The sequence below is a fragment of the Notolabrus celidotus genome, chromosome 9 (genome assembly GCF_009762535.1).
Source record: "Notolabrus celidotus isolate fNotCel1 chromosome 9, fNotCel1.pri, whole genome shotgun sequence".
Classification (NCBI taxonomy): domain Eukaryota; kingdom Metazoa; phylum Chordata; class Actinopteri; order Labriformes; family Labridae; genus Notolabrus; species Notolabrus celidotus.
Window position 1 is genome coordinate 7,047,412 of NC_048280.1, and position 25,922 is coordinate 7,073,333.

The 25,922-nt window shown below is 41.7% G+C and overlaps 1 protein-coding gene across 1 annotated transcript in view; it reads left to right on the top strand.

Annotated features, from left to right (window-relative positions):
• The window catches only part of nos1 (nitric oxide synthase 1 (neuronal)), a 55,380-nt gene extending 29,798 nt beyond the window's left edge, over nucleotides 1-25,582 (top strand). Inside the window, exons 14-29 of the mRNA XM_034693051.1 lie at nucleotides 2,833-2,977; nucleotides 3,917-4,021; nucleotides 4,102-4,160; nucleotides 4,241-4,357; nucleotides 6,407-6,581; nucleotides 6,945-7,083; nucleotides 8,054-8,132; nucleotides 8,329-8,522; nucleotides 11,127-11,296; nucleotides 12,444-12,654; nucleotides 13,552-13,639; nucleotides 15,233-15,354; nucleotides 15,637-15,785; nucleotides 16,163-16,357; nucleotides 16,735-16,853; nucleotides 21,332-25,582. Of these exons, the coding sequence (XP_034548942.1) occupies nucleotides 2,833-2,977; nucleotides 3,917-4,021; nucleotides 4,102-4,160; nucleotides 4,241-4,357; nucleotides 6,407-6,581; nucleotides 6,945-7,083; nucleotides 8,054-8,132; nucleotides 8,329-8,522; nucleotides 11,127-11,296; nucleotides 12,444-12,654; nucleotides 13,552-13,639; nucleotides 15,233-15,354; nucleotides 15,637-15,785; nucleotides 16,163-16,357; nucleotides 16,735-16,853; nucleotides 21,332-21,347 (2,083 nt within the window). The 3' untranslated portion in view covers nucleotides 21,348-25,582. The remainder of the gene's footprint in view (nucleotides 1-2,832; nucleotides 2,978-3,916; nucleotides 4,022-4,101; nucleotides 4,161-4,240; nucleotides 4,358-6,406; nucleotides 6,582-6,944; nucleotides 7,084-8,053; nucleotides 8,133-8,328; nucleotides 8,523-11,126; nucleotides 11,297-12,443; nucleotides 12,655-13,551; nucleotides 13,640-15,232; nucleotides 15,355-15,636; nucleotides 15,786-16,162; nucleotides 16,358-16,734; nucleotides 16,854-21,331) is intronic.
• Nucleotides 25,583-25,922: the final 340 nt, after the last annotated feature.

The following is a 25,922-nucleotide window of genomic DNA, read 5'->3' on the forward strand; positions in this document are numbered from 1 at the left end:
TGCTTGTCAGAGCTTTTTAGACTCTGATCCGGACTACAGTCCTGAGCAAAGCACCTCATCGGGTCAGAGGGGACAGGCCAGAGGTTGAGCGAGAGGGGCAGTCAATAGAGTCAGGGGAAGTAGAGGCAGGAGACGGAGTCTCGGAGTACACGCCAGGGAAATGTACGCGCAGGAGGCGGGCAGAACGGCAGGACAGGATTTGAATGGTTTAAAATTCTGGGTCCCAAAAAACGGTGATTGGTTGGTGTTTTCCCAGGTTTACTCCGGCTGTAGATAGCAGCTTTTCTTTGCTCTTTTTTAGGAACACATTATGTATTGATTGCCATCAGGACATAAAGATCATTTTAACCAGTATAACAAAAAGTGTATCTAAATCTGATTACCAACCCCAGCTTTAACAAACTAAACATATCTTTAATTATAAGCATACTAAGCTAATTGAAGATGCAGCTCAGCTTGCAGCCCCCCATGATTTCTTGTGTAAGGAAGTTCAGTTCATTGGGTAAGACGGCGTGTCCACTAAGGCGTTTTTTGTGTGTGCTGGGAGCAGCAAAGAACTCAATTTCAAAGCCTTTCCCAAGGTTACGAAAGTTGTCCCGCAGCACTTCCGCTCCCCGAAGCAGTGACCGTTGGTTCTGTTTTAAAATGCTCTGTATGCTTCATACTTGCTTTCATTCAATGATATTCAGATTCAGATTCAGATTCAGAATACTTGATTAGTCCCAGAAGGTCAACTCATCCATGGTACAAAATATACAGTAAAATAAATAAATAATACATTGTGACATCAACAACAACCACAAGTGACCGCACAGCAGAGCGGGATGCAGAGTGATTCTTGGTTTAATCTGCCTTTTGTGCATTTAGCAGCCTTATGGCAGAAGGGATAAAATAAATTGCATAGTGGTTTGTTTTCTGCACCGGCACATAATACCGCCGACCTGAGAGCATGATTGCAAATTCACTGCCAAGTATGTGATCAGGTTGGGTTAAAATTCTGTTTGCTTTCTGGACCACCCGCTTTGTCCAAAGGGAGCAGAGGTCCTTAAAGGCACTATGAGGAGTTTTTCACCAGCTGAGAAACTGACTGAAACCAACACTGATGCCTCTTTATGACCTTCAAAAGCAAACAAAACCACAAACAACAACACTGATACCTCCTCTGTTGTCATTTTTAAAGCCTTAAACCACTCAGAGGGGGTAGGTGTCAGACCGCATGATTGACATTTGGTTTAAGAAACACCCTTTTTCGGCTGTTTTCATGGCAAATAATCACATTGAGTGATAAATCTGGCTGTTAAAAGACAGCAGGGTGAGGTTTTTGTTGAAAACACTAATTATGCATGTGCAGAACAAGAGATATGAGGTACCACTTTGTCCACAATGGGGTGCCAAAATTGATATAAATCAAAAGTTCCTCACAGCAGCTTTAAGCTGGACTCCAGTGATTTTGATGATTTTATCAAGAAACTGTAAAATCTCTTGATAGAAGTCGTGTCAGAGCATTAACAGCAGCTCTAAACTTAGAAAATGTACGGTGTGATAACATTACTCAGATGGATGGACCGCCGCCATTGTTGTTGACAAAGTTGATATCAGAAGTCCCGCCCCTTCTTGACTCTGATTGGTCATTGATCAAGAAGTGACATTGTTGAGCACAGCTGTGTTCCAAATGTCTAACTGTTTTCAACTGAGAGCACTGAGGATGCTGAGCACTGGAAAGGCTGAATCATATTTGGTTTAAATGGAAAATGGAAAAAAACAGCACCTAAAGCACCTTTTCACAGGATAGCAAGGTCACAAAGTGCCTCTTAAAACTTCACCATCAAAAAGAAAAAAAGAAAAAAAAAAAAAAGAAAAACTGCATCACTGTATTTAGTTTTATTCATTTAGGAAATAAAGCCTATAATTGTGTGGCAGGTCTTTGATCAGACACTGATTGCTGCCATTTTCTCCAGCTTTGACTACCATTGCACTCTCTGCTACCTCTTCTGCTGTAGTTTGCATTCATCACATAAAAACTAACTTGAAATAATGTCTTTATTCTGCTTTAAAAAGTAGTTACGAGTAGCCCACATGATATTATACAGTAGCTGTAAAGGCTTCTGTTTGTAGGCAATGCAAGGCAAGGCAGCTTTATTTGTGTAGTGCATTTCATACACGAGGGCAACTCAATGTGCTTTACATTAAAACATTAAAAGCATTGGAGACATTCAGACAAGCATAAAAGAACACAATTAAAATGACAAATATAATAAAACAGAAAAGAAAAGGAAAATTAGAATATATTAAAAATTATATTAAGATTTGCATTTAAAGCAAGTTAAAATGAGCTAAGATAGGAAGGCAGTGGCAAATAAAAAAAGTCTTAGTCTTTGATTTAAAAGAGGTGAGAGTTGGAGCGGACCTACAGCTTTCAGGGAGTGTGTTCCAGATATGTGGTGCATAATGACTAAACGCTGCTTCACCATGTTTCGTTCTGACTCTAGGGACTGAAAGCAGACCAGTACCTGATGACCTCAGAGGTTGAGATGGTTCATACAGTAGCAGCAGATCAGTAATGTATTTTGGGCCTAAACCATTCAGTGCTTTATAAACCATCAGCAGGATTTTAAAGTCTATTCTCTGACAGACAGGAAGCCATTGTAGAGATCTAAGAACTGTGGGTCATGAATCAAGGTATCAGATGGATGCATCATCTGTCATATTCAATGATTACACCAGACACATTTCTAATACTGCTATCTCTGTCAGAGCAGTGCAAATAATTAACCTCCTCGCCCCGTATGTTTGTGCATCTCATTTGCAACATTTCTGTCTTTGCCTCTGCAGGGCTGTGAAGTTTTCAGCCAAGCTCATGGGCCAGGCCATGGCCAAGAGGGTGAAGGCCACTATCCTGTTTGCCACAGAGACGGGGAAGTCACATGATTATGCCAAAACTCTCTGTGAAATCTTCAAGCATGCTTTTGACGCAAAGGTACGCTTGCTCCTATCTTGCATCACCTTATCTGAAAGTTAAGCAGGAGCTTGGGTGTCATTGTACGGGTATCTAATAAAAAAAAAAGCAGGAATTCAAAGGCATCACTCCTTCCTCTCTCCTCCTCCTCCTACTCCCCTTCTCTCTCTCTGAGGAAGCCAAGCAGATGCCAGCTGAGCACAGGCGGCAAGAGGTTAGAAGAAGACAGTGTGTCTTTTGTCACATTTTCTTCTTCTCTCATGCAGCAAAGTGCCGGGGGTCAGAGGCAAGATTTACCCACTGAAGCGTTGAGCAGCGCAGTAGTTTAAGACAAGATCCTGAAGCACCCCTGGCTGTGCAAATCTGTTTAACAAAAATAGAGAAGAAAGCTCAACATGCTGCTCTCAATCATACACAGTGTGCTTTTCCTTTCCTCCAGGTCATGTCTTATTTTCCCTTCCTGTTTCCCCTAGTGTGATCAATCACACAAGAGGAGATTTGTGCATGCAAGTATGTGAATGTATGTGTGTGTGACTGAGAGTGGGTGTCTGTAGATTGATGGCAGGGCAGATGTGAACGCCTGAGGCAAATCCTCGTTGTTGTGGGGCTAAAGCCTGTTTCCTCTTCACGCCTTTGGTTGTGTGTCTTAATGTTTTTGTGTGTGTATGTGTGCGTTCTGCGGTGGACTCACACCATCATGTTGAGTGGTGTGCATCATGGCTGCTCGTTGTGTGGCAGCAGCGTATTATCATCTCGTTAGAGGCGAGGACAGAGTGGTCATTACAACCTCCTCCTCTGCCAGCGGCTGTGTGTTCAGCTTTAATTTACACGCTCGAGTCATCTTTCATGTGCAGCGTGTGTGTCACAGAGACCAGAACAGGATAAAGGATGCAACATGAGAGTGGAGACGAATGCTCACCGTGATGCTCTTTTTTTTTTTTGTTCTTGTCATGTCTGTAGGTCACGTCAATGGATGAGTATGATGTGGTGGACCTGGAGCACGAGACGCTGGTGTTAGTGGTGACCAGCACATTCGGTAATGGTGACCCACCTGAAAATGGAGAGGTGTGTATGCAACCTAGCAGTTTACAAAGCACAGCACACACACACAGAGCTCACTAACAGCTTCTCTTTGGTTCCTGTAGAAATTTGGAGCTGCCTTAATGGAGATGCGCCACCCAACATCCAACACAGAGGACAGAAAGTGAGTTGTAGTCTCCATCTTTTTTTCTCTTGAGTCGCACACCCACATGTCTCATCTCTTTGCTCTCGCCTCTCTTCCAGGAGCTACAAGGTCCGTTTCAACAGTGTGTCCTCCTACTCTGACACTCGCAAGTCCTCCAGCGATGAGCCAGAAGCCAAGATCAACTTTGAGAGCACGGGACCTCTCGCTAATGTCAGGTAGAACAAAAGCAAACAGTCCTGAAAGATGCTACTGAAGGATACTGTGCTACTTCAGAAGTTAAAAGAAACCTCAATATCAAGTTATGTTAACACAGCCGAGTTGCCCCCAGAGTTTTTGCACTTACATGTGCACAGTGTGATGCCTCAGCCGTTCAGTCACTACTAGCCCGATGTTTAGTCTAGACTAACTGGAAATCCACTGAACCACCATCACACAGTAAATGGGGGGCAAGGGTATTGGCTTAGCTCAAGTTTGAAAGACTCAGATATTCCATTAAGGGCTCAGGACACATGCTTCTTGAATAGGGTTGCAAAGGGGTGGACAATTTCCATGGGAAGTTAAGCTGGGGAATTTGGGAAATATTCCTAAATTGGAAACTTTCCATGGGAGTTATGGGAATTATGGGGATTGAGGGTAATTTAATGTAAAGGTATCATATCCAAGCATAAATATTTGTTTTGTTATAAGCAGACAGAACTGTGTCAAGTGTTAAATATTTTATTGAACGATCAATTCTTTCATTGAAGAACAAAAACATGAATGTTGAGTTATATATTACTCATCTCCCTGACCCAACCCATTCAAAAATTAGCAAAAATGCAATCCCAACAAAGTCCCATTCAAAATGTTAAATAAAAAAGCATCTTTCCTCAAGCTTTTCAAGCCTCTGCACGACTCTAGAAATAATCTCTGCATGTGATGGAGGAATGCACAGTGCATGTAGGGGGCGTGGTCTCAATAGCCCTGTAGTAAGCAGTGTGCTATGTGCATGTGATTGAGGAATAGCATAGATATTCAACTGTACTTGCATGAAATCTGGTTGTTTTAGTCAGGATTATGCTAAAATATATTTTCTCCAGCTATATTTAAGTTTCCTATCAAGAGCCAACCTTCAATTTAGTAAATTCCTTGTGTATTCCAGTTTATTCCCATGGAAAGTTTCCTGCTTTGAAAATTCCCAATATTTTGCAACCCTATATTTGAAGTCTGAAACCATTCCTCTCTTACTTGCTAGCTTCTAAGTGAGCATTCTATCTGGGCTCCCTGAACCTCTACCCTCAACCTCAGATTGTCTGCAGATTGAACTTAGCTATGGTCATCTAAAAGAAATGTGTGTTATTGTCAATAAGTAACATTCATGTCTAAAAAGTTCTTCACTTTTTGAGACTTATATTGTCCCTTAACTCAGCTTTAAATCAGTGCCTACGTGGTACGTAATATAAATGTGATTAATTGTACTGACAGTAGCATGCACGTCCTGTTAGTCGTTTGCACTCTCAGATTACTTATCAGCATTAGTTTTTGTTTGTTCTTTGCCTATAGTTTCATGTCTGGCACGACAAAGGAACCAAAAAATTGCACTCAAAGTTTTTTAGATACAAGTGAGACATTTTGAAAAACAGAGCAGCAGCATCGCCTCCAATTTGGAATCAGTCACCGACAAAGCACTTGGCAGCATGAGCTCAGATTCAACACTTTTGTAAGTGGGTAACACAGAACTTGTGAGCAGAGTAAATCTCTAGGACTGTCAAGTTTTGTAACTTCTGCAAAAAAGCACGAAAACTCAATGACGGGAAGTTTACGTTTAAAAAAAACAAGGTTTCCATCTGATCCTTCAAATACAACCATCTCTAGTACAATGTTAAAGCTGTTTGTACTGTCATGCTCCAGTGTAAATGGAGTTCTCCCCCTCACTCATATGGCATCCTTATGAAGGTGGAAAATGTACAAAAACAAGACGAAAACACAAACCTTGTTCGTTTTGACCCTGATGTGGGCTGACTGTTGTAGAGGAAAAACAGCATTTTTTCTGTGTTTACATCTCTCTAAAAGTATACAGAACAAGCATTTGTAAACACGTCAGCTGCTTCTGCTGCCTCTTGAAAGTGAAGGAAGGCCAAGTCTCCAATGTGGGCTCTGTTGAGATGCTCTGATAGTTGTGAGCACCTGTGTTGCCTGTGTGCGCCTGTGTTTTGCTTTTTAACACTACCTTTTCTTTTCTTCTCGCTCTCCGTCTCTTTCTTTGTGTTCGTGTGTCTGTTTAGGTTTTCAGCATTTGGCCTTGGCTCCAGGGCCTACCCACACTTCTGCGCCTTTGCCCACGCCGTGGACACGCTGTTTGAAGAGCTGGGGGGAGAGCGCATCCTACGCATGGGAGAAGGAGATGAGCTGTGTGGCCAGGAGGAGTCATTCAGAACCTGGGCCAAGAAGGTTTTTAAGGTCTGTTTCTGGGGACTCCTGGAGCTCAATTAAGTTAATTTTGTGGATCATTATGGTGTGGTGTGCTTGGAATGAAAGCACCATGCACATTTTTTTGGCTTAAGCTTGTAAAAGGCATGTAATTGGCTTGGCTTTGATGATGAGCATAGTTTCTCTCTCCAGTGTCATTTAAATCAGAAATGCCTCTCACCCCTTTGAAACAACCTCGAGATTCAAGGTTACCCTTTTGTGGGTTTCTAACGAGTGGAGGCTGTCCTAATTAGAGTGGGAGACATTGTGTTAGAAATCCTTTGTTAATTCTGTGTAGGTGTTCTTTGACTAATGGTGCTGCTCTTTGCCCCGGTTGTGCTGCTACATGTTAAGGCTGCCTGCGACGTGTTCTGTGTCGGGGACGACGTGAACATTGAAAAAGCCCACGACTCCTTGATCAGCAACGACCGCAGCTGGAAGAAGAGCAAGTTCCGCCTGACGTACACGGCTGAGGCTCCGGCACTCACAGAGGGTAAATAATAAAATCAGAATCAGAATCAGGAATACTTTATTTATCCCAGGGGCGGAAATTCAGTCATCACAGTTGCTCTATACACAATGAGTTATACAAATACAATAATAAGCTACGTAGAAAATAGATGCATCGTTGAAGTCCCCGGATATCAGGAAGAGGGCACTCTGGTGGTCTGTCTGGAGTCTGGCTATGGCAGCGTTGAGAACGTTGGACACCGTAGTCAGGTTGGCAGAGGGGAGATATAAACAGCTATCAGTATGACATGTGAGATCTCTCTGTGCAGACAACATGGTCGGAGGCCCACAGCATTCTCTGCGCTATCCCGGGCTGCCCGGACAGTCTCGAAGCCGCCAATGGAGACGTTGTGGTCGGGAATATCCTGATGCAGCCACGTTTCTGTAAAGCACAAAATGCTACATTGTTGAAACACCGTCTGACTCATTGCTAGTCCTGTTAGCCCGTCCATCTTATTCCATCTCCTCTCTCATTACGTTGCTCCTGATGAGAGAGGAGAGACACTGCTTCTATCTCCTCTCCACAAACCTCCGTCTTCTTATACCAGCTCTCATCCTCGTAGCTCTATGCCTCCTCTGCCTCTATGCGTCCTAAATCTCCAGAGTTCTGCAGGAACATCCAGCGGTTAAAGCTAAAGAAGCAGGGGATGATGAGCTAGTGATGGTGCCCTGATATTATATGTGATAATGAACACTGAGCATGAATGAGCATGGAGGAATGGTGATTGTATTGATTAAGATCAGTGACTCATCTGTCATAACTCCTTCAGATTTTGTGTCAAAACATTTCTACCCTTTTGATTTAGCAGTAAGTGTAAGATAGCTTGTGAGTTCACATAAGCCCATTATTTAAGACTGAACAAATGATAGAAACACTTCTAAAGAAAATTAAAAATGCACATGTCACCTAAAAGTGTCATGCATGTAATGCAGTGACTTTTTTCTGCCTGCAGCATTACACAGTGTTCACAAGAAGAAGGTCTATGGAGCGAAGATGCTAGAATCCCAAAACCTACAAACTCCCAAATCCAAGTAAGTGACTCCAGCCACACAAACCTCACAAGAATCGAGTCACACTTCTGGAAAGCTAGTGAACAATGTTGAATTGATCAAATGTTCTCCTCTGGTGTCCAATCCTATCATTCCGTCTTCTTATAGTACATAAACTAAAGAGATCAGACTGCAAATACGTCTGCATTATCCCCTAAATCTCTGATCTCCTTTGCAGTCGCTCCACCATATTTGTGCGGCTCCACACAAACAACCACGACAGACTGAGCTACCATCCCGGCGACCATCTGGGCATTTTCCCTGGCAACCACGAGGACCTGGTGACGGCTCTCATAGATAAACTGGAGGACGCTCCACCTGTCAATCAAATAGTCAAAGTGGAGTTCCTGGAGGAGAGGAACACTGCCCTAGGTGGGTGACGCTATTAGCAACATCACGCTAATTTACGAATGCAGTAGGCACGCGGTCGGGAGGGTCACAGGCTGAAACGTGGGCAGGGTGTCAAAAACAAAACATGAATAAGGAACAGCCTCCTTGCTTCAACCAGACAACATGAAGTCACACTTCAGTGAGGTATCTGTGCCCAGAAATCTCTCAGTGAAGCTGCTTATTGGCAAACAGTTGTGGTGACACTCTGTGACATAAGTGTGATTTTCACTGTGACTGTGAAGTAATGCGTTTCTTAAACACAGATTATGTGCTTAATAAAACTTCAGCATGACAAATAAAATCCAGTTTTCAATAGGTTATTACACTTCCTGCTTCCTTCGGTGACTAACAGCTCTGCTACAACATTAGTTTATTTGAAGAGATGATACAAGCTGTTTGAACTTTACTGAACCGTGATTGGTTTATGGGTAAATCTTCATTTTAACATAAAGCAGGGTGAAAGGACGTAATACTTTGCTGTTAAAGCACACTTTTACAGCTGAAATAATGACAGGTAATATGTAATGTGTTTATTTACACGCTTAACCTCAACTCACCTGAACTATACAGAACTTTTCATTTGTACAACATGCAGCTCGAAGTGCTTCCCAAAATTTCCAGTGACAGATAAGATTAAAAAGACCAAGTCAGGGAAGGAGACAGTTAGAAATGAACTTGGAAATAAAAAAATAATATAATTAAAAAATAATAATAAATAAATAGATAAATAAATAAATAAATGAAAAAAAAAATGTTTCAGAAATCTGTAAAATAACCTAAACTCAGTCAAAGTTGTGTTGGACAGGGGCGCTGGTGGCCTAGGAGCTTGGGCGATAGGCCATGTATAGAGGCTATAGTCCTTGTCGCAGAGGTCTTCGGTTCAACTCCCGGCCGGTTGACCATTTGCTGCATGTCTTCCCCCTCTCTCTACTCTCCACATTTCCTGTCTCTCTTCATCTGTCCTGTCAATAAAGGCAAAAAAGCCCAAAAACATAACTTAAAAAAAAAAAAAAAAAAAAAGACAAAATGAATACCAGAGATAGAGGTATTCAAAATAAACAGTAAAAATGTTGACATAGGTGATGAAATGACTCCAAATGAAAAGACAGATTATGTAAACTCTTTGTATATCAACCTTCAATCAATCAAGCTTTATTCATAGAGCACCTTTCATACAAATCAAATGCAATTCAATGTGCTCTACAGTGATGGAAAAAAATAAAAATCTAATATATCAGGACTAAACATAAAGCAGAAATGGATAAAGAAGTAGAGACTAATGCACTCCAATTACAATAAAATGTATATAAATGAATAACAGTGAAGTAGTTAAGAGATAAGTTAATCAAAGATAAAACATGACTCGTTAAGACAATAAAAAAAGGTAAAGATAAATGTCTAAGATGACTAAAAGCACTAAAATAGCAATAAAAATAGTAGTAAAATAATAAAAAGTTTAGAATTTAAAATACTAATAAGTTTAAAATTACATTGAAATATTAATTAAAAGACATTGTAAAAAAAAAGCCTACATAAAAGCCAGACTAAATAGAAGTGCCTTTCATTAACTTTTAAAAGTCTTAATATTCCTGACTCCTCTCAGATCCTCCTCTCCTTAAAGAGTCACAGTGTTTGGCAGATGCAGTAATAAAACCTTACAAACACCTTATTCTTACAACCACTTTGTATTGTGTCATAAAGTAATACAGTTATTTAAACCACTTGAATTTGTATTTAAATACTGCCGTCTATATCTCAGTATGCTTCCCTTCTTATATGAAGGTAAATAATAAAAGTAAACGAGCTGTGTCACTGATTGTCTTTCATAGATAATCCTGAAGATACTAATTAGTCAATTCCTTGTTTTCATCCCAGACAGCAGAATTTATGAGCTGAAAAAAAACAAAAAAAGCTGAAAAAGTGAAAAGAAAGTGTTTACAGAGCCCGCTCTGCAAGAGCAGTCTGCAAACACTGTTTACTTGTAGATGTCAAATGATGTTAACATTTCACAAATGACTCTTCATTAATTTCAAATACACTTATGAGCTCCACAGGGCTCGTGTGTGGGTGTTGAGAACATACAGTTTGTTGTGATTATTGCAGTATAAATTAAACAGGAGAGAAAATGATCTCATGATCTTTATAAAGGCTTGTGAGGTGCAGATATATGAGACTGTGTTTGGGTCGTTTGATGTAGTTTAGCATAATGATATCACATTGGGTAGTCTATACTTATGTTTTAACAGGCCAGACCACATTGCTGGGATGACTGTCCCCTTATTGAGACTTTGTGGAGAACATGCAACAGCATTATTCGCTATAGCAGACCCAAGCTGTTTTGGCCTTTAACGTCTGTATTATCTGGCTCTTTTTATCAGTTCAACGCTTTACTTTGTCCACCAGATACTCACTTAACTTGTCTGTCTATAGTTTGCTGTTGGGTAAGATGAGAACATTGGTTTATTTAATGTGAATGGCTTCCTGTTGAACCTGGAAACAAGGCTGATAAGAACTTGCAGTCTGGAAATAGCAGTCATCTGATCCACATATGAATAATCAATCATTGTACTTCCTCTCTCTCTGCAGGTGTAATCAGTAACTGGACAAATGAGACACGTATCCCTCCATGCACCATCTACCAAGCCTTCCAGTACTTCCTGGACATCACCACCCCACCCAGCCCTGTGCTCCTGCAGCAGCTTGCTGCTCTGGCAACCAATGACAAACAGAAGAAGAAACTAGAGATCCTTAGTAAGGTAAATTCATTTAGTTTTCGTTCCTAGTCTTACCGTTAACATTGGCCTTTAGAATTATTGAGCTGCTGCGTCTGCCTGGCTCGGTTCGTGACCAGACACATGGGGTAATTGTGATGTAAGTGCATAGGATATGACTGAAAATATGTCTGTTTTTCCACCTCTGAGCCCAACATATGTAGACATGTCCTCACTTAAAACACCTTTTAAATCATGAAAAAATTATGGCTAACATAAACAGTGTTTGCTATCAGAACACGTGAGATGCTTCTCCACGTCTGAGAGTCGATTTGATGCAGTTTGCAACGATTGAAATATGTTTGGTAGGATGGAGCCGGTGCCAAATTAAAGCCACCGATCGTTCTAACCAGGGGCTGCCCCCCACCCTTGCAGTGCCTCCCACAATTCACCCTCCATTTTTCTCAATGTGTGGAGAAGGCTTTCTTAGGCCAAACAGTGAGTCATACGCTCATACTTTGAACCACTGTCACTAAAGCGAGAGGTAAGAGAGGGAAGGCTTCTGAATTCAGATTAGGAAGCAGGATGGTGGAATAAGCACTGAATGTTATGCTCATTTCAGTATTAGGAGAGTAGTCTAAAGAAAAGAAAACCAAAAGCCTTACCAAAGATATTTCAAACGCATTAACAACATCTCAAGGATATAAAACACTCTTATGAAAAGTCCTCCACCCCCTGCTATGCATCAAGGTAAAATACCAAGGCATGAAAGAACTCTTCACTGCAGAAATATTGCAAATTGCACACACCGTGCTTCAAGCCGCGCTGCAGGCTGAGAATGTAGACCACATCCGGCTTCCTAATGGGCACTGTGTCGCTTATTAGCAGCCTGAGAACAAGCACAAGTGGGGAACACATCAAAGATTTTTAGTGCCCTAATTTGATTGCGCCCAAATGACAGTGATGACACACAGAAACAGTTGGGCAGTGAATGGTGAATGACTCTGCTTGGGGCAGCCTCCTGCTCTCGAGTCCGTAGTGTTTGCAGATCTAAAAAAAAAGGAAACCATCATCCCATTTGTTCCCTTCTTTTCCCCCCTTGCTTTGTTTCCTTTATGGGGGTCACAGTGATTCAGCACAAAATAATTCCAATCTAATAACTTCATTACTTTGTCTGTCTCCTGTTTTCCAGGGCTTGCAGGAGTACGAGGAGTGGAAGTGGTACAACAATCCAACACTGGTGGAGGTGATGGAGGAGTTCCCCTCCATCCAGATGCCCTCCACTCTGCTGCTCACCCAGCTGCCCCTGCTGCAGCCTCGCTACTACTCCATCAGCTCCTCTCCAGACACGTACCCAGGAGAGATCCACCTCACCGTTGCTGTGGTCTCTTACCGAGCCAGAGGTGAGGACCTGGCTACTCACTGCATGCTCTAGTTGAGCTGAGCATTAGCTAACGTCTCTCTGAGGACTTATGGCTGTGTAGGTGTAGCTGCAAGTCGGCTCTCTGGTAAATTGGTTCCTATTTTCTGCCATTTGTAGCGGCCACTTTCCTGACATCTCAGTAACAAATGCAATCCTGCTGAGAGACCTGACCTGATCAAAAGTTTATAAAAAATGTTCTTTATGTACATTTTCCTTCAGCTCACTTTTTGTTTTGGATAAAAGGCAGTTTGCTGTGCCTTTTCAAGGTTGCTGCAAAGACTTAAATAGTCAACTGACTCAGCCTCTTTAAAAGAAATGCTGGTTTAGATGAGATGGATTAGGAGTCATCATGGGCAGGCAGCTAGACCATTAATGTAAGTTACAAAAACGTGGATTCAGAAACTATTTGGGGACTTTCTGGATCTCCAAACAGGTTTTTGTTGAAGATAAGGACACAAACAAAAGAATCAGAAAAAATATTCATTGTATGCTAGTCTGACTCGTACTATTTATAAATGCATTAGCTTGTTTGTTTTAGTACAAAGTGAATCCCAAGGCTCTCATAGCTCCGCCTCTGAATTATCTTCCATACACTTAGCCTTTAAAGCAGTCTGCAAACATTCCCGGATACCATCACTTCTCTTGTCTCCCACACATGTAGCATGTGCTGCAGCAAACATGTTACAGGGGTTGTAAGAGCCAGGGCTAAATTACTGTAATTTCCCCTTTAGAGACAGAGAGAGAGAGAAGAATGGCCCTAGCCTTGGAAAGCTTGTAGAGGCCACTCTTCTCCTGTTAGTTTTTGCACTTAAAGAGAGTAGGAGGCAGAGGTGAGAGAAAAAAGGTAAAGTGCTTGCTCGGTAATAATCTTTTTCAGATGGAGTAGGACCCATCCACCATGGAGTGTGTTCATCATGGCTCAACAGGATAGAGAAGGGAGAGATGGTGCCGTGTTTCGTCCGAAGGTAAATGGTGCATGCTTTGCTGAATGTCAGGCTACACTCAGAGACTTATCTCAGGAAGTTAAAGCCAAGCACATAACTGACTGCTGAGTAACAGCTACCATTAACCACTGGCTAACATAGCTTTACACCCTACTGAGCTTAGCACAAAAAACGGAAAACACATGCTTGATCCAAAGGTAACAGAATGTGTTTACCATCACCAGCAAGGTTCAATATTTAATGTGTTATCAATAACAAAAAGGATTTAATGTAATGCTAAATACACAAGATTTAAAGCTGGGGTAGGCAATTCATTTTAGTAAGATTTTTTTTTAAATCCAACAGAAATAAAATGATTATCACATTATCATGCATTTTTGAAGCCTGACGACGGTGGCAGCCATATTGGAAATGCAGAACTCAACCAGGCATACTGTGACGTAAAGAGGCGGAGTTCGAGACTCCTAGCCAACAGCTGTGTTCCCGTCCGGGAGTCACGTCAGTCATGTCCTTATTTGGGCAAAAACTCATAATCTTAATATCTTCTGAACCGTCGCGTTAGACAAAATCCCCTCCCCCCCCCCCCCGTACAGTGTGTGCCGATAGAGAGATTAGCTAGGTAGACCCAAGCTGTTTTTTGAACCAGGCTGTAAACATGTTTATTAATGCTGTAAAGATCGTCTTCTTTGAATGGGTGTCTATGTGGTTTCTGGTGTTTCTGCAGCCAAACGGATTCTCGATGAATTGCAGTTTTTAACACTTCCGCATGGGCTTCATACTTTGAGATCGGAGGTTGCTGCTTGGTAGCAACACAGTTGTGCAATAATGGCTCAGAAAGTTTTCATGGTTAGCGATGACAACTAGGGATTATTTAACATAGCTAAACACTGGATCACAGAGTCTGCAGGTAAACAATGTCAAATTGGTTTGCAGAGCTAGCAACACCAGCCTTCAAGCCTCCATGCAGGTCAACGCTGACATGCCAGTTCTGGTTATGCATGGCTCCAGTTGAGTTGTTATATGGCAGTTTACCCAGACACAGCCTACATACAAATGTACCTCCAATTTTCTAGACACTACAACTAAACTATATTCAGGCTATTTAAATCACAAAATGTAGTGGCATCATATATAATCGTGAAAGTACCTTACGTTGATTCAGACTGACACTGTAGAAGATAGGATTCCTCTTTACAAAATATGCCTCCTCTGCCCTTGCATCTCTTCCTCACATCTCTCTTTCAATTCCTTGCTGAGAGGATTGGGGAGGCAAGGAAATTACACAAGTGAGGGACAAGAGGAGACAAATTGATGAATTATGGAGCAGCCATTGTTTCTCCTCTTCTCCCCCATACTCAAGCAGCTGTCAGGCAGCACATGATGACATATTTGGAGGAAAGGGCTTGCAGATTTTGGTTGGTTACTTTCAAAAATCTATCCAACTCCTCCTCATTTCTCTAAAGTTGCCTACGCCAGCTTTAATTTCTTCATTATTTTGCTTCATTGGGAGTCTCTGCAGTAGATGGGTTTTTGTTAATGTTGCTCAGCGGCAGAGTAGCTGTTTCCAATCTAATTACCTCATTTATGTTTTTTTAATTAACTGTATTGTTTTAGTGCACCGTCATTCCAACTTCCCAAAGACAACCAAGCACCGTGTATCCTGGTGGGTCCAGGAACAGGAATCGCCCCCTTCAGAAGCTTCTGGCAACAGAGGCTATATGACCTTGAACACAATGGTAGGTTTTCTTCTTACTCAGTGGAGATGTATTCATTACTGACTCACATAGAGGCTTCGCAGCAGATTCTCCCTGAACCTGCAGACTGAATCTCAAATTTGGTGGCAGATTTTCAGAATATCCATGACAAGGTGTTAAATTTATTCATCCAGTTAGAATGCTGTCATATGCACCTCTGAGTAATAATGGAATTCAGAGCAAATCCCTGAGATTTCGACTATCACTCCTACAACGCCATCCGGAGTAATGAAGACTCTCTGCCTGTCTGCCTGTCGCTTTTAGGAATGGAGTTGTGCCCCATGATCCTGGTGTTTGGCTGTCGGCAGTCTGAGATGGATCACATCTACAAGGAGGAGACCATCCAGGCCAAGAACAAGGAGGTGTTCAAGGAGCTGTACACGGCCTACTCCAGAGAACCCGGCAAACCAAAGGTACAAGTGCTAAACTGTCCACAACTCTGGATGAGTCAACCCGTCACAACTCTCTGTGGATTGCTGTGTGGGTTTGAAATAAAATCACAGAGTGGAGAAGAGGCTGTTTAAAGAAATCTATGGTTATACACCCGAGGACATTCACTCCAACTGAGATTTTCTGCTTCTGCTGCATGTTTATTTTTTTGAGTCGTCAGTTGTTGAATCATTTTCTCTACGTATTGAGTCCCTGAACAAATCAAACTTGTTTAAGCTTCAGTTTGCAAATTCTGCTTCATTTGACATTATTACCTGTCCATCAGTTGTCTTCTTTTCACATTGTTCCCATCCCCACTCCTTCACACTCACACATCATTCCTCCTCTGCCTCTCTGTCAGAAATATGTACAGGATGTTCTGCGCGAGCAGCTGTCAGAGACGGTGTACCAGTGCCTGAGGGAGGAGGGGGGACACATCTACGTGTGCGGGGATGTTACAATGGCCGGAGATGTTCTCAAGACCGTGCAGCAAATCATCAAACAGCAGGGCAACATGACCCTGGAGGATGCTGGTTTCTTCATCAGCAAGCTGCGGGTGAGAGTTCTGTTCACTGCCTGCTGAAACACTTTCTAATGTTCAATCATAATTCAACATTTCATAGTGGAAGAGAAGACATAAACCTACAGCCATGTGTTGGCCACCTTACTGACAGTTACTACCATGATATCACTTGAAGCTTAAAGCCAAAGGAAGGTAGTTCAAAGTAACATCTGCTGTAAACTAAGACGTATTGTCATATCAGATTGTATTTCATTTGCATGGTTTCACCAAGGAAGCTCATTCTGCCTGTTTCTAGGTTTTTTTCCTACATAATATTATATTCTTTCTGTTCTTTAATGTGAGGCACATGTGCTATAAAATGAAATCCAAAATAACATCCACCTCACATTTTCTCCTCTGTTGTTTTCCAGGATGAGAACCGCTACCACGAGGACATCTTTGGTGTCACCCTGCGCACCTACGAGGTCACCAACCGGCTTCGTTCAGAGTCCATCGCCTACATCGAGGAGAGCAAAAAGGACTCGGATGAGTAAGTGGTTTCATTTGTTGTTATCAAGATATTTTTATACAAAGAGATATCTATGATGGGTTTTCACTGTATTTTTTTAGATAACATAATCTTTTGTTCCAAAGCACATCTGTACTGAAAGTGGGCAAAAAAATCTCACTGACTGAGTCAATCCTCAGAGATTAAGACATTTTAAAATGTCAGTTCTGGAGGAAAGGCCTTTAGGGTTTTTAAAAGAAAGTTCTATAGCTACAATGACCGTCAGAAAACTCAAGAGCTGGCTTCATCAGCATCGCTAACTAGTTTAATTTTAATTTAAAAATTACATTTTTAATACTGCCTATAATTACTTCTATTTAATCAATTTGTATATATCTAAATTGTATTCTGTCTTTATTTATCTATGTTTATTTGTACTTATTTTATTTTACTAATTGGAACTTTTTCTTGATTGTACTTGTGTCTGGGTTGCTGCAGCAACTGATATTCTCCCCCGGGGATCAATATAAGTAATATCTTATCTTATCTTAGTTCTGTATTGCTCGCAGCATAAAACACGCCAAATGCCTGCCAGGTTGCCGTAAATCCGACTTCAGTTGATGTAAAACACGATTCTCTGGAACTCTTGATACCTTTTGGATCACAGTCTCCACACTGACTTACGCTCGTGTTCTCATTCATGAGTTGCAAATTTAGCCATTCAAACACAACACTGGCCACAGGTGTCTTAAGCCCCGTTTCCACCAAGCGGTTCTGTTCGGATGTTCTCGATACGGCACGCATTTTGTGGCGTTTCCATGTGGCGACTAAAACCGGGACAGGTCCCCAAATTACCATACCGTCCCACTTTTTGGTACCCTTCTGTTGGGGTGCCATACATACCGATCTGACCCCAGAAGGTGGAGCTAGAAACACTGCAGTCCGTTGATTGGGTCGAAAGAATCGTCACTTCCCGTGCGACAGCGGTAATAAAGAACAACACATAACCCCGCCATGTTTAAATCTCCAGTGGACTTCAGGTCTTTGGTTTGGAAAATGGCGTCAAGAAACAGCGTTCCATGGTCGAACGTGGAGGTGCAGACTTTCCTCGCATTTTTCTTCTTCGTTGCATTTATTATCGGGGTACACTGTGTCGCGCTCATAGACAGTATAAAATATGGACGTAGTATCCGTGACGTCACCCATCTGTTCCTGAGAGCTGTTTTGAAGCAAGACGGCAGCAGCCATATTGGAAATGCAGAACTCAACCAGGCAGAGTGTGACATAGTGTGAGCCTCCTAGCCAATAGCTATGTGTTCTCGGCTGGGAGTCACGTCAGTCATGTCCTTATATGGGCAAAACTCGAAATCTTAATATCTTCTGAACCGTCATGTTAGAAAAAAATTCACCCCCATACAGCGTGTGCCATCAGAGAGATTAGCTTGGTAGGGCCAAGCCGTTTTTTGAACCAGGCTGGAAACATGTTTATTAATGCTGCAAAGATCGTCTTTTTTCCATTCGTGTCTATGTGGTTTCCGGTGTTTCTGCAGCCAGCCTCAAGCGGATTCTCGATGTATTGCAGTTTACAACACTTCCTCATGGGCTTCATATTTTGAGACCAGAGGTTGCCGCTTGGTCGCGCTGCCATGACGTCACGCTATTACGTAGCTGAGGCGGCTATCGGCATTTGGCTTACAACGCCGTCCACCAAGTAGGGCAGGGTTGGCTGTGGAAACGCAAACAGGATCAGGCGTTACCGATCTGACCCATACCAAACTGTACTGATCCATACCAGACTGCTTGGTGGAAACGAGCCATTATGAAACTCTTATCACGTGCATTTCTAATCATTATCTGTGAATACCTCCTCACAGAACGTCGACTGTCTGTTCTCTGCGTGCTGATAAAACAGTCTGGTGTTTGTACACAGCCCTGGCTCTGTAAATGAATGAACAAAGCAGCTCTAACACTGTTCCAGTCACATTAGCAACAGGTGGCCTTGTGGCTCAGGTACAAGGGGAAGGAGACGGCCAAGAGAAGATATCTAAACTCTAGAAAAGAAGCGTTATGACAAGGAGGGATGAAGAGCAGTGTAAACATCACTGATGCAGAGTTTGATGTGTTTCTGCTTGACGTATGGATACATTAGTGTTGCTGTGTTGATTCCTCTTTATATACTATGCCATGCTGCTTTTCCCCTTATTGGAGTTAACTCACCCTCAGGCGACTGAAAACTTCCACTCAGTCGTTAATGTCTTTTCTATGGTAATGCATGACTATGAGTGTTGGGTTGGAGGCTGGGGGGGTTGAAGGTCGTGTTTGTTTGGTGTCTGCATTCAAATAACAAAAGAAACAGAATTGCATACTACACCTTTAACTGTAAAAACACCAATATATATAAAGGGAGATTATCCTTTTGGAATAAAGCTGTTATGTGCCTCAAATTCATATTTTAATGGGACAATATTGATTAGGGATGGGCATTTTTTTTCTTTTTTTTTAAGATATATTTTGGGGCATTTTTCTCTTTATTCGATAGGACAGCTGGAGAGAGATAGGGAATGTGGAGAGCAGAGAGTGTGGGGAGATGTGCAGCAAATGGCCAAGGCTGGGAGTTAAACTTGCAACCGCTTTAGCAAGGACTATAGCCTCTGTAAATAGGGTGCACGCATAAACCAATAGGACAACAGCGCCCCAGGGATGGTCGTTTCAAGCCAAAATACTATTGGATAGTCATTGGCATCTATTCGGCAATTAACGGTCTGTTTGTGTTGCAGTCGCGTCAGCCAGCACCAGGATGAGGTGCCACTAGTAGCGGGGACTGGCAGCGTCTATCTTAACCTTTATGCCAGTGTTTCTGTGACGTAGCAGCTTGCCGTATATGTTTAAATTTTACAGCCATATTCAGTCTCTGCAATTTTTCTCTGTTTCTGAATCTCACACCACTACCAGCCAGTGTTGCCAACAGCTATTGGCTGTCCTAAAAGTCGCTAGAAGTCACTAAATTAAGTCATCACTCAATTTGTATAATTGAAATTGTAATTGACGCTGTAGGAGAGACGTGTAATGTCCAGCTAGAGACAAGAAGAGATTCAAAAACACCCTAAATGTGTTTATAACTACACCTAGGAGCCAACAACAAGTCACAGTAACCATAACAAATTTCAACATTTTTATTGTATGCAATCTACATTAACAATCTAAATAGACACTGCTCATTGAGAAGAGGAAGAACAATGCCACGCTTTCATGTCAGTGTCCAATGTAACCAGAAAAAGTTGCTAGATTTGTCGCTAGAGGTGTCTGGAAACTTGTTGCAAAATTGGCAACACTGTTTCCAGTGACTGTCGCTATTGTTTTCTTCTTCTTCCCATGCTGTTTAATGCAGTTAGCATTCTTCTTCTTCTGTTAATACGGGTAGCAAACAGCTTTAAGACACTCCCTAGCCACGTCTTGTGGGAATACCGTATTACAACCAGGCACGGGTGAAAACGATGACAAATTTTACTTTTAAAATTAGATGATGTTTGCATTATCTCTTGGATTTTTAACGAGTGTAGTATTGATATTTGAGACCACAGGCCTTTATCCTTTTTAAGAAGCTATGCTAACCTTCTGCTGTTTTGTTAACCTGCTGACTCAGAGTCATGATTCATATGATACACACTTTTTTAAATGGCTTCTCATTCTTAAAATGATCCAGGAAATAGAACATTTAGTCCTTTTTTCATTCACACAAACTCCTCTCTCCTCTCTCGTTGGCACGTTGTGGTTTCATGTGTTGCTGACAGGATTTTGGGAGGCGCGGTGATGTGTCGTAAAAAACACATTCCTGAAAAATGATTCATTTTTCTCGTCTGCGGCACTCCTGAACTGTGTGGGAATCCTAAGATCTGTGATGTATTCATCTTTTAGTTTTCTTTACCCAGTGACGCTTTGGTGTCGCTCCGATTTCCCGGCTGTTTGCTCGTATTTCAGAAAAAAAAACAGGTTTGGCTCAGCCCATTGAGATTTATCTCAGCCAGTGAGATTACACCGGCAGCTTCATCTCATAGAGACGTTTGTGTAAACCCAAATCCAATCTGCAACCTGTAGTTGTTGGCGTTACTGATGTGTTATCAGCCCCACTTTCAGATGAAAACAGAGTCGGTTACCATGGGAACCGGAGGAGAAGAGCCTTTAAACTAACAGGATTAGAGTGAAAGCGAGTGGCTCTGTTCCATTTCTGTTGTTGTTTCCGCCGTTATTTGCGCATATTCAAGATTAGACACTTCATATACCCTTGCCATGAGAGCAAAACAAGGGCCCTACATCGCCACTATGGCTCATTAAACACCAACATAATGCATCACAGACGATGGTTCCTGTGTGGATTGTCACTTGAATTTCACATTTGGCCATCAGAGCCGCAGCCAGCTGGATGAGTAATGACTGTAACATGTCTATTTCTATGTCTCTGTTTCTCTCTCTGTGTGTCTGTCCGTCGTTCCGTCTCTTCTTCTGTCTTCTTCTCCTCTCAGGGTTTTCTGTTCGTAAGTCTAAGAATCGAGGGCTTTCTGATGAGAACCAGTCTGGAAGACGGCAGCGATGCTGGTTAAAGAATACTGTGCCAATTTTTGTACTGTAAAAAAAAAAAATGGGTTTCTTTCTTTTGTTTTGTTTTGATACCAATTTAATGTTTCTGTTGGGCTCTGCGATTTTGTCTGTAGCAAGTTGGAAATGTTCTGTTCTCAGAGACTCTGTTCTTTGCTTGTTGATGATACTTCCAAAAATGATAAATTGATCATTTTGATTCATAATGTGTGCACCTAGTGTAATGACCTGCCTCATTGTGAATGCATGACCAAGACAAGAATATACTCGAGAAATATAATGTACTCTGTGTTATTGTTACAGTTAAAAGGCTTTTATTGGGGTTTTATATTTACAAGGAAACGTGTGGCGTTGATAACAAACTCACAGATATTTCAGAGGTATTGATTAAGTCGAGTTCATGTTTGGAGAAAGAATCAGGGCTGTTTTTTTATTTATTTATTTATTAAAGGCTGTTGTTTCAGGAAAAGCTCAAAAGGGGGGTTGATTTGACGGATGTACAGGCATGCAGATAAAAAAAACGTTTCTTTTTTTGTACACAATTTGGCGTGTTGACAGCTCACCCTGGGTTATGAAAACAGCGATTCTGTCACAGTCTCAACAAACACGTTATCTAGCTCTGCATTGGCAAATCATCAGAATGCATCAGCCGCTATGCCAGCGCTGTTTTTAGTGGCCTCTCCATTCTCTCATAACATCGTAACGTTTGTCCCAGCTGGTGCCACTCAACCTACAGCAGCTGCATGGGAACATGCAGGGCAGCCATTAGCCAGTCTGTACATACTGAAATATTCTCTAATTAGAAACTCATAACACTTCTTTAAACTGTGTATACATATATATTCATGAGAAAGGGTACAAATTTCATGATTTTTGATGATTAACCATTATTAAATCAAGAACTTATTGACATTTTGACATTAAGCTCATCCTTTCAGAGCTACATGAGAACATTGATACCACAATCATGTCTGCATGGGAGGTATGAGCAATGTTTATACTCACAGTTAGCAAGAATTTAGAGTCCAGCCCTGTGTTAATGGGCTTGAACCGGTGGATGCGTTTTGTTTCAGGAGTTGGCATGACCTGCAGTACAACCCAGGACAAGTAGTTTGAGAAACGAATCTGACATTCCTCTCTTACATTGCATTTCTTTCTGCATGCTCATCATGCTAATCAACCACTACGAAAGCTAGTTAGGCAATGAAGGGACTTGTAACATCACTTCAGTTGTCAGAATGTGGGGCTAGCTGTCTTCTCTGTTTCCAGTATTTGAAGATGTGTTGATTCATCAAATTCTGGATGTCTACTTTACTGCTAAGGCTAATTAGTGAGTTAGCATAAAAACAGGAATGGGGAAATATAGCATCTAGCAACCAGCACTATTGACTGTAAAGAATGGAGGGCAGTTCTCCATCTCTCCCAGTTTTTGAACGGGGGAGTCACACTGCTGAAAGCCTCACCACCAGGGCCGTATCCGGCACGCTTGGTCTGAGCAGTAGGGTGGAGCTGGGGTTGTGACTTCCTAGGAACGCAAAATCCCCAACCTGGCATTGACTTGAGTCGGTTTGAAACCAACCGTCACAGTCATAAAAGATCGGTGACTCATGTTGTTTTAGTCACGTCTCCTCTTACTGTCTCTCCTCTGCTCTGCTAACACAAAGCTGCCACAGCAGCAACAAATGTCAACCAAGTGTTTAATCATGGCTTTAAATAACTGATTTAAGCTAAACGTCTAATAAAAATGAACACTTGGACATAAATCAGCATGATAAGAACTAACTATTAAGATGAAAAAAATATTTGAGAAAAAAATAATTGGACCTGTATTTTGAATTTAAAGTTTGACCCATGTCTCATGTGTTAACATGGAGGAGGCGGGCCAAATAAGCAGTTTTGGAGGTTTTATTGGTTCTGGTATACAGCTTGTTTCTTAAGGATGATTTATACTTCTGCGTCGCCCCTACGCAGCAGGGCTGACGCGGACATGAGCACCACATCGTTGTGTGTCGATGTGTCCGTGTCGTGCAGCAATTCTCAGCTGAAACGCTTGAGGGCAGTGTGGTCTCTCTGATAGCCGGTCACCTGCTTCTGGCCCCGGCTACGATCTCTGTTTACTTTTCCACAGCGATTCAGAGCGTGTTATGTTAATCTACAGCTGATACATGTTGCTGTTTATCATACAGACATGATTACATGAAGAATAGAGAGGAGGAGATGAACTACACAGCCGATGTGCGACCGATGAGCGGGATCCTGGAAGTGTTGTAAATGCGGGAAACACAATGCCGCCGAGTCGACCAATCACAGGGCTTGCGGTCCGCGTCGATTCTAAGTGTAGTTACATTTTGGAGGAGGTGCACATCAGCTACGTGCGTAGGCCTCTGCATAGGTACAGGAGCTACGCTGACCCCCGGCGTAGGCCGTTGATTCTACGCAGAAGTATAAATCAGCCGTGTTGCATTTGGATGTAGAGTCCATTTCCATTGGCAAATCTAGCCACTTCATTGCTTCCTGTTTTAATGCTAAGCTAGGCTAACCAGCTCCTGTTTGAAAGGTCCTGTGTACAAACATGATTGTGGCATCAATGTATTCATCTTACTTTCAGCAAGAAAGCTAATGAGTGTAGTTTTTATTTATTTTCAAAAAGATCAAGCTAGTCCTCAAAAATGATACACATTGAAATACTTAATTGAGCTTTTAGCGTTAGCATTAGCAGCATCAGCATCACAACTCCTCTGCCTCTTGCCTTAGCTTAACTCTCTGCCTCTGCCTGCACACAGCACATTCATATTCTTTTACGTCTCTCTGCATGATTATGCACAACCCTGCAGCTCATGCGCCACCCTTTCACTGTGACCTGACACCTGCTCAGTAGCATCAGCATGCATGATGAGTGTGCGCGTTTGTGTGTCATAAGTGTCTGCATGTCTATAAGAGTGGGTGTAAAACATGCATGTGCTCAGGTGTATGTTTTTACATGATTTTTCTGCTTATCGTCCGTCACCTTATCTAACTGGTCAGATTTTAAAATAGCATGTTGCTCTATGAGTCACACAAGCCTGCAACTTTAATCTTACAGATGTAATTTTGGTGACGGGAAAAACTGCCCACATGGCTTTAATTTTGATCTCTGCAGTTCAGTTTTATCGTTGAAGTTTTTCATTCAGGTATTAAAGGCGATCACACTGCCGCTGTGGTCATTCGCTGCTTTCCAATGAGTCAGGGTTGTAATTTGAATTTATAGTGCAGGGGCCATGTTGTTTATTGATCTCACTCTGCAGTAACTTGATGCTTTTCTTGTCAGCTTCTGAGTCTTGTTTGTTCCCTCTCTTTGTCTCTTTCAAATTAAAAATAGCTGTCAGCATGATTAAAAAAAAAAAGAGATTTCAATGTGATTTTCAAACTTCCCTAAAAGCTGCCGAAAATTATCTTTGTTTTTTGTTTCATATTCTCTCTGTGTCGACTATTTTTACTGCCGGGATGAAATGGGTAACTCTCATTGTCTCCACTGTTGTTCATTCTATATGAATGTCTCCTCTGTATCATTATTTTAAAGCAGATTTAGTTTAATTGGAATGAGAGCCGTCAAGAAAATGTCTGTGATGTAAAATGTGCAACAAAAACAATTCGTACAAGACATAGCTTCTATATATAGCTTCTATATATAAATATAAATATATATATTCAAAGAAAAAGTATGAAATATAAAGAGTACCACTCGGATCTTTTCTAAGAATGTATTTTGATTATGTAAATGAGCACTATGACTCTGCTTGATTTAAAAAGAACAAAAAAAGGCATATTCTATGGTGTCTCTCATATCCTTTGGGTATGGGTATGAAGCAGCAGCAGTAAATAAATGCATGGTGATCTTCTGTCTCCTGTTCATATTTAAAAAGCTCTGTCTATTTACCAGCACTGTGTCTCTCAGTCAGACTGTATTTGTGAGGTTTTTTTTTGGCCTTTCTCACAGCGCTCAGAACGGTTAAAACATTCATGAGGGGTTTCTTTTTTGTGTGTTTGCATATCGCTGCTGCTACAAACAACTCTGATCCAATCAGCCTCTGCTATAATGACCTTTGTTGTGTTATTGATTGAGGATTTAATGCATCAACTGCAAGGACATTGCATTTACTTACAAATAAAGAGAAACATTTACAGAATATGTCAACACATTTGCTTGGTTTGTTTTTGTTGTTTACCCAAGAAAGTGACTAGACTGGAAAGGTTTCTTCCTGCAGTAGGCCACTTTGTTTTAGTTTAGAGGTCAGATTTAGATGTTGTAACAGAGTTTTGCAGAAAACACTCCATTTACTTCCCCTCCTTTTGCTGCCTCTGTAAGTGCTACTCTGCACTCACAATGCAGAGCTGCCTCACAGCCCCATGGCAACATGACAACAAAACAAGCCGTTCAAACTTTACTCAGGGGCTCTGATTGGTGACCGTCTGTCACATAAAGACGCAGTGTCCCTCTGCAGTCAGCCCAAACAGCTTGACCCTCCTATTGAGCAAGAT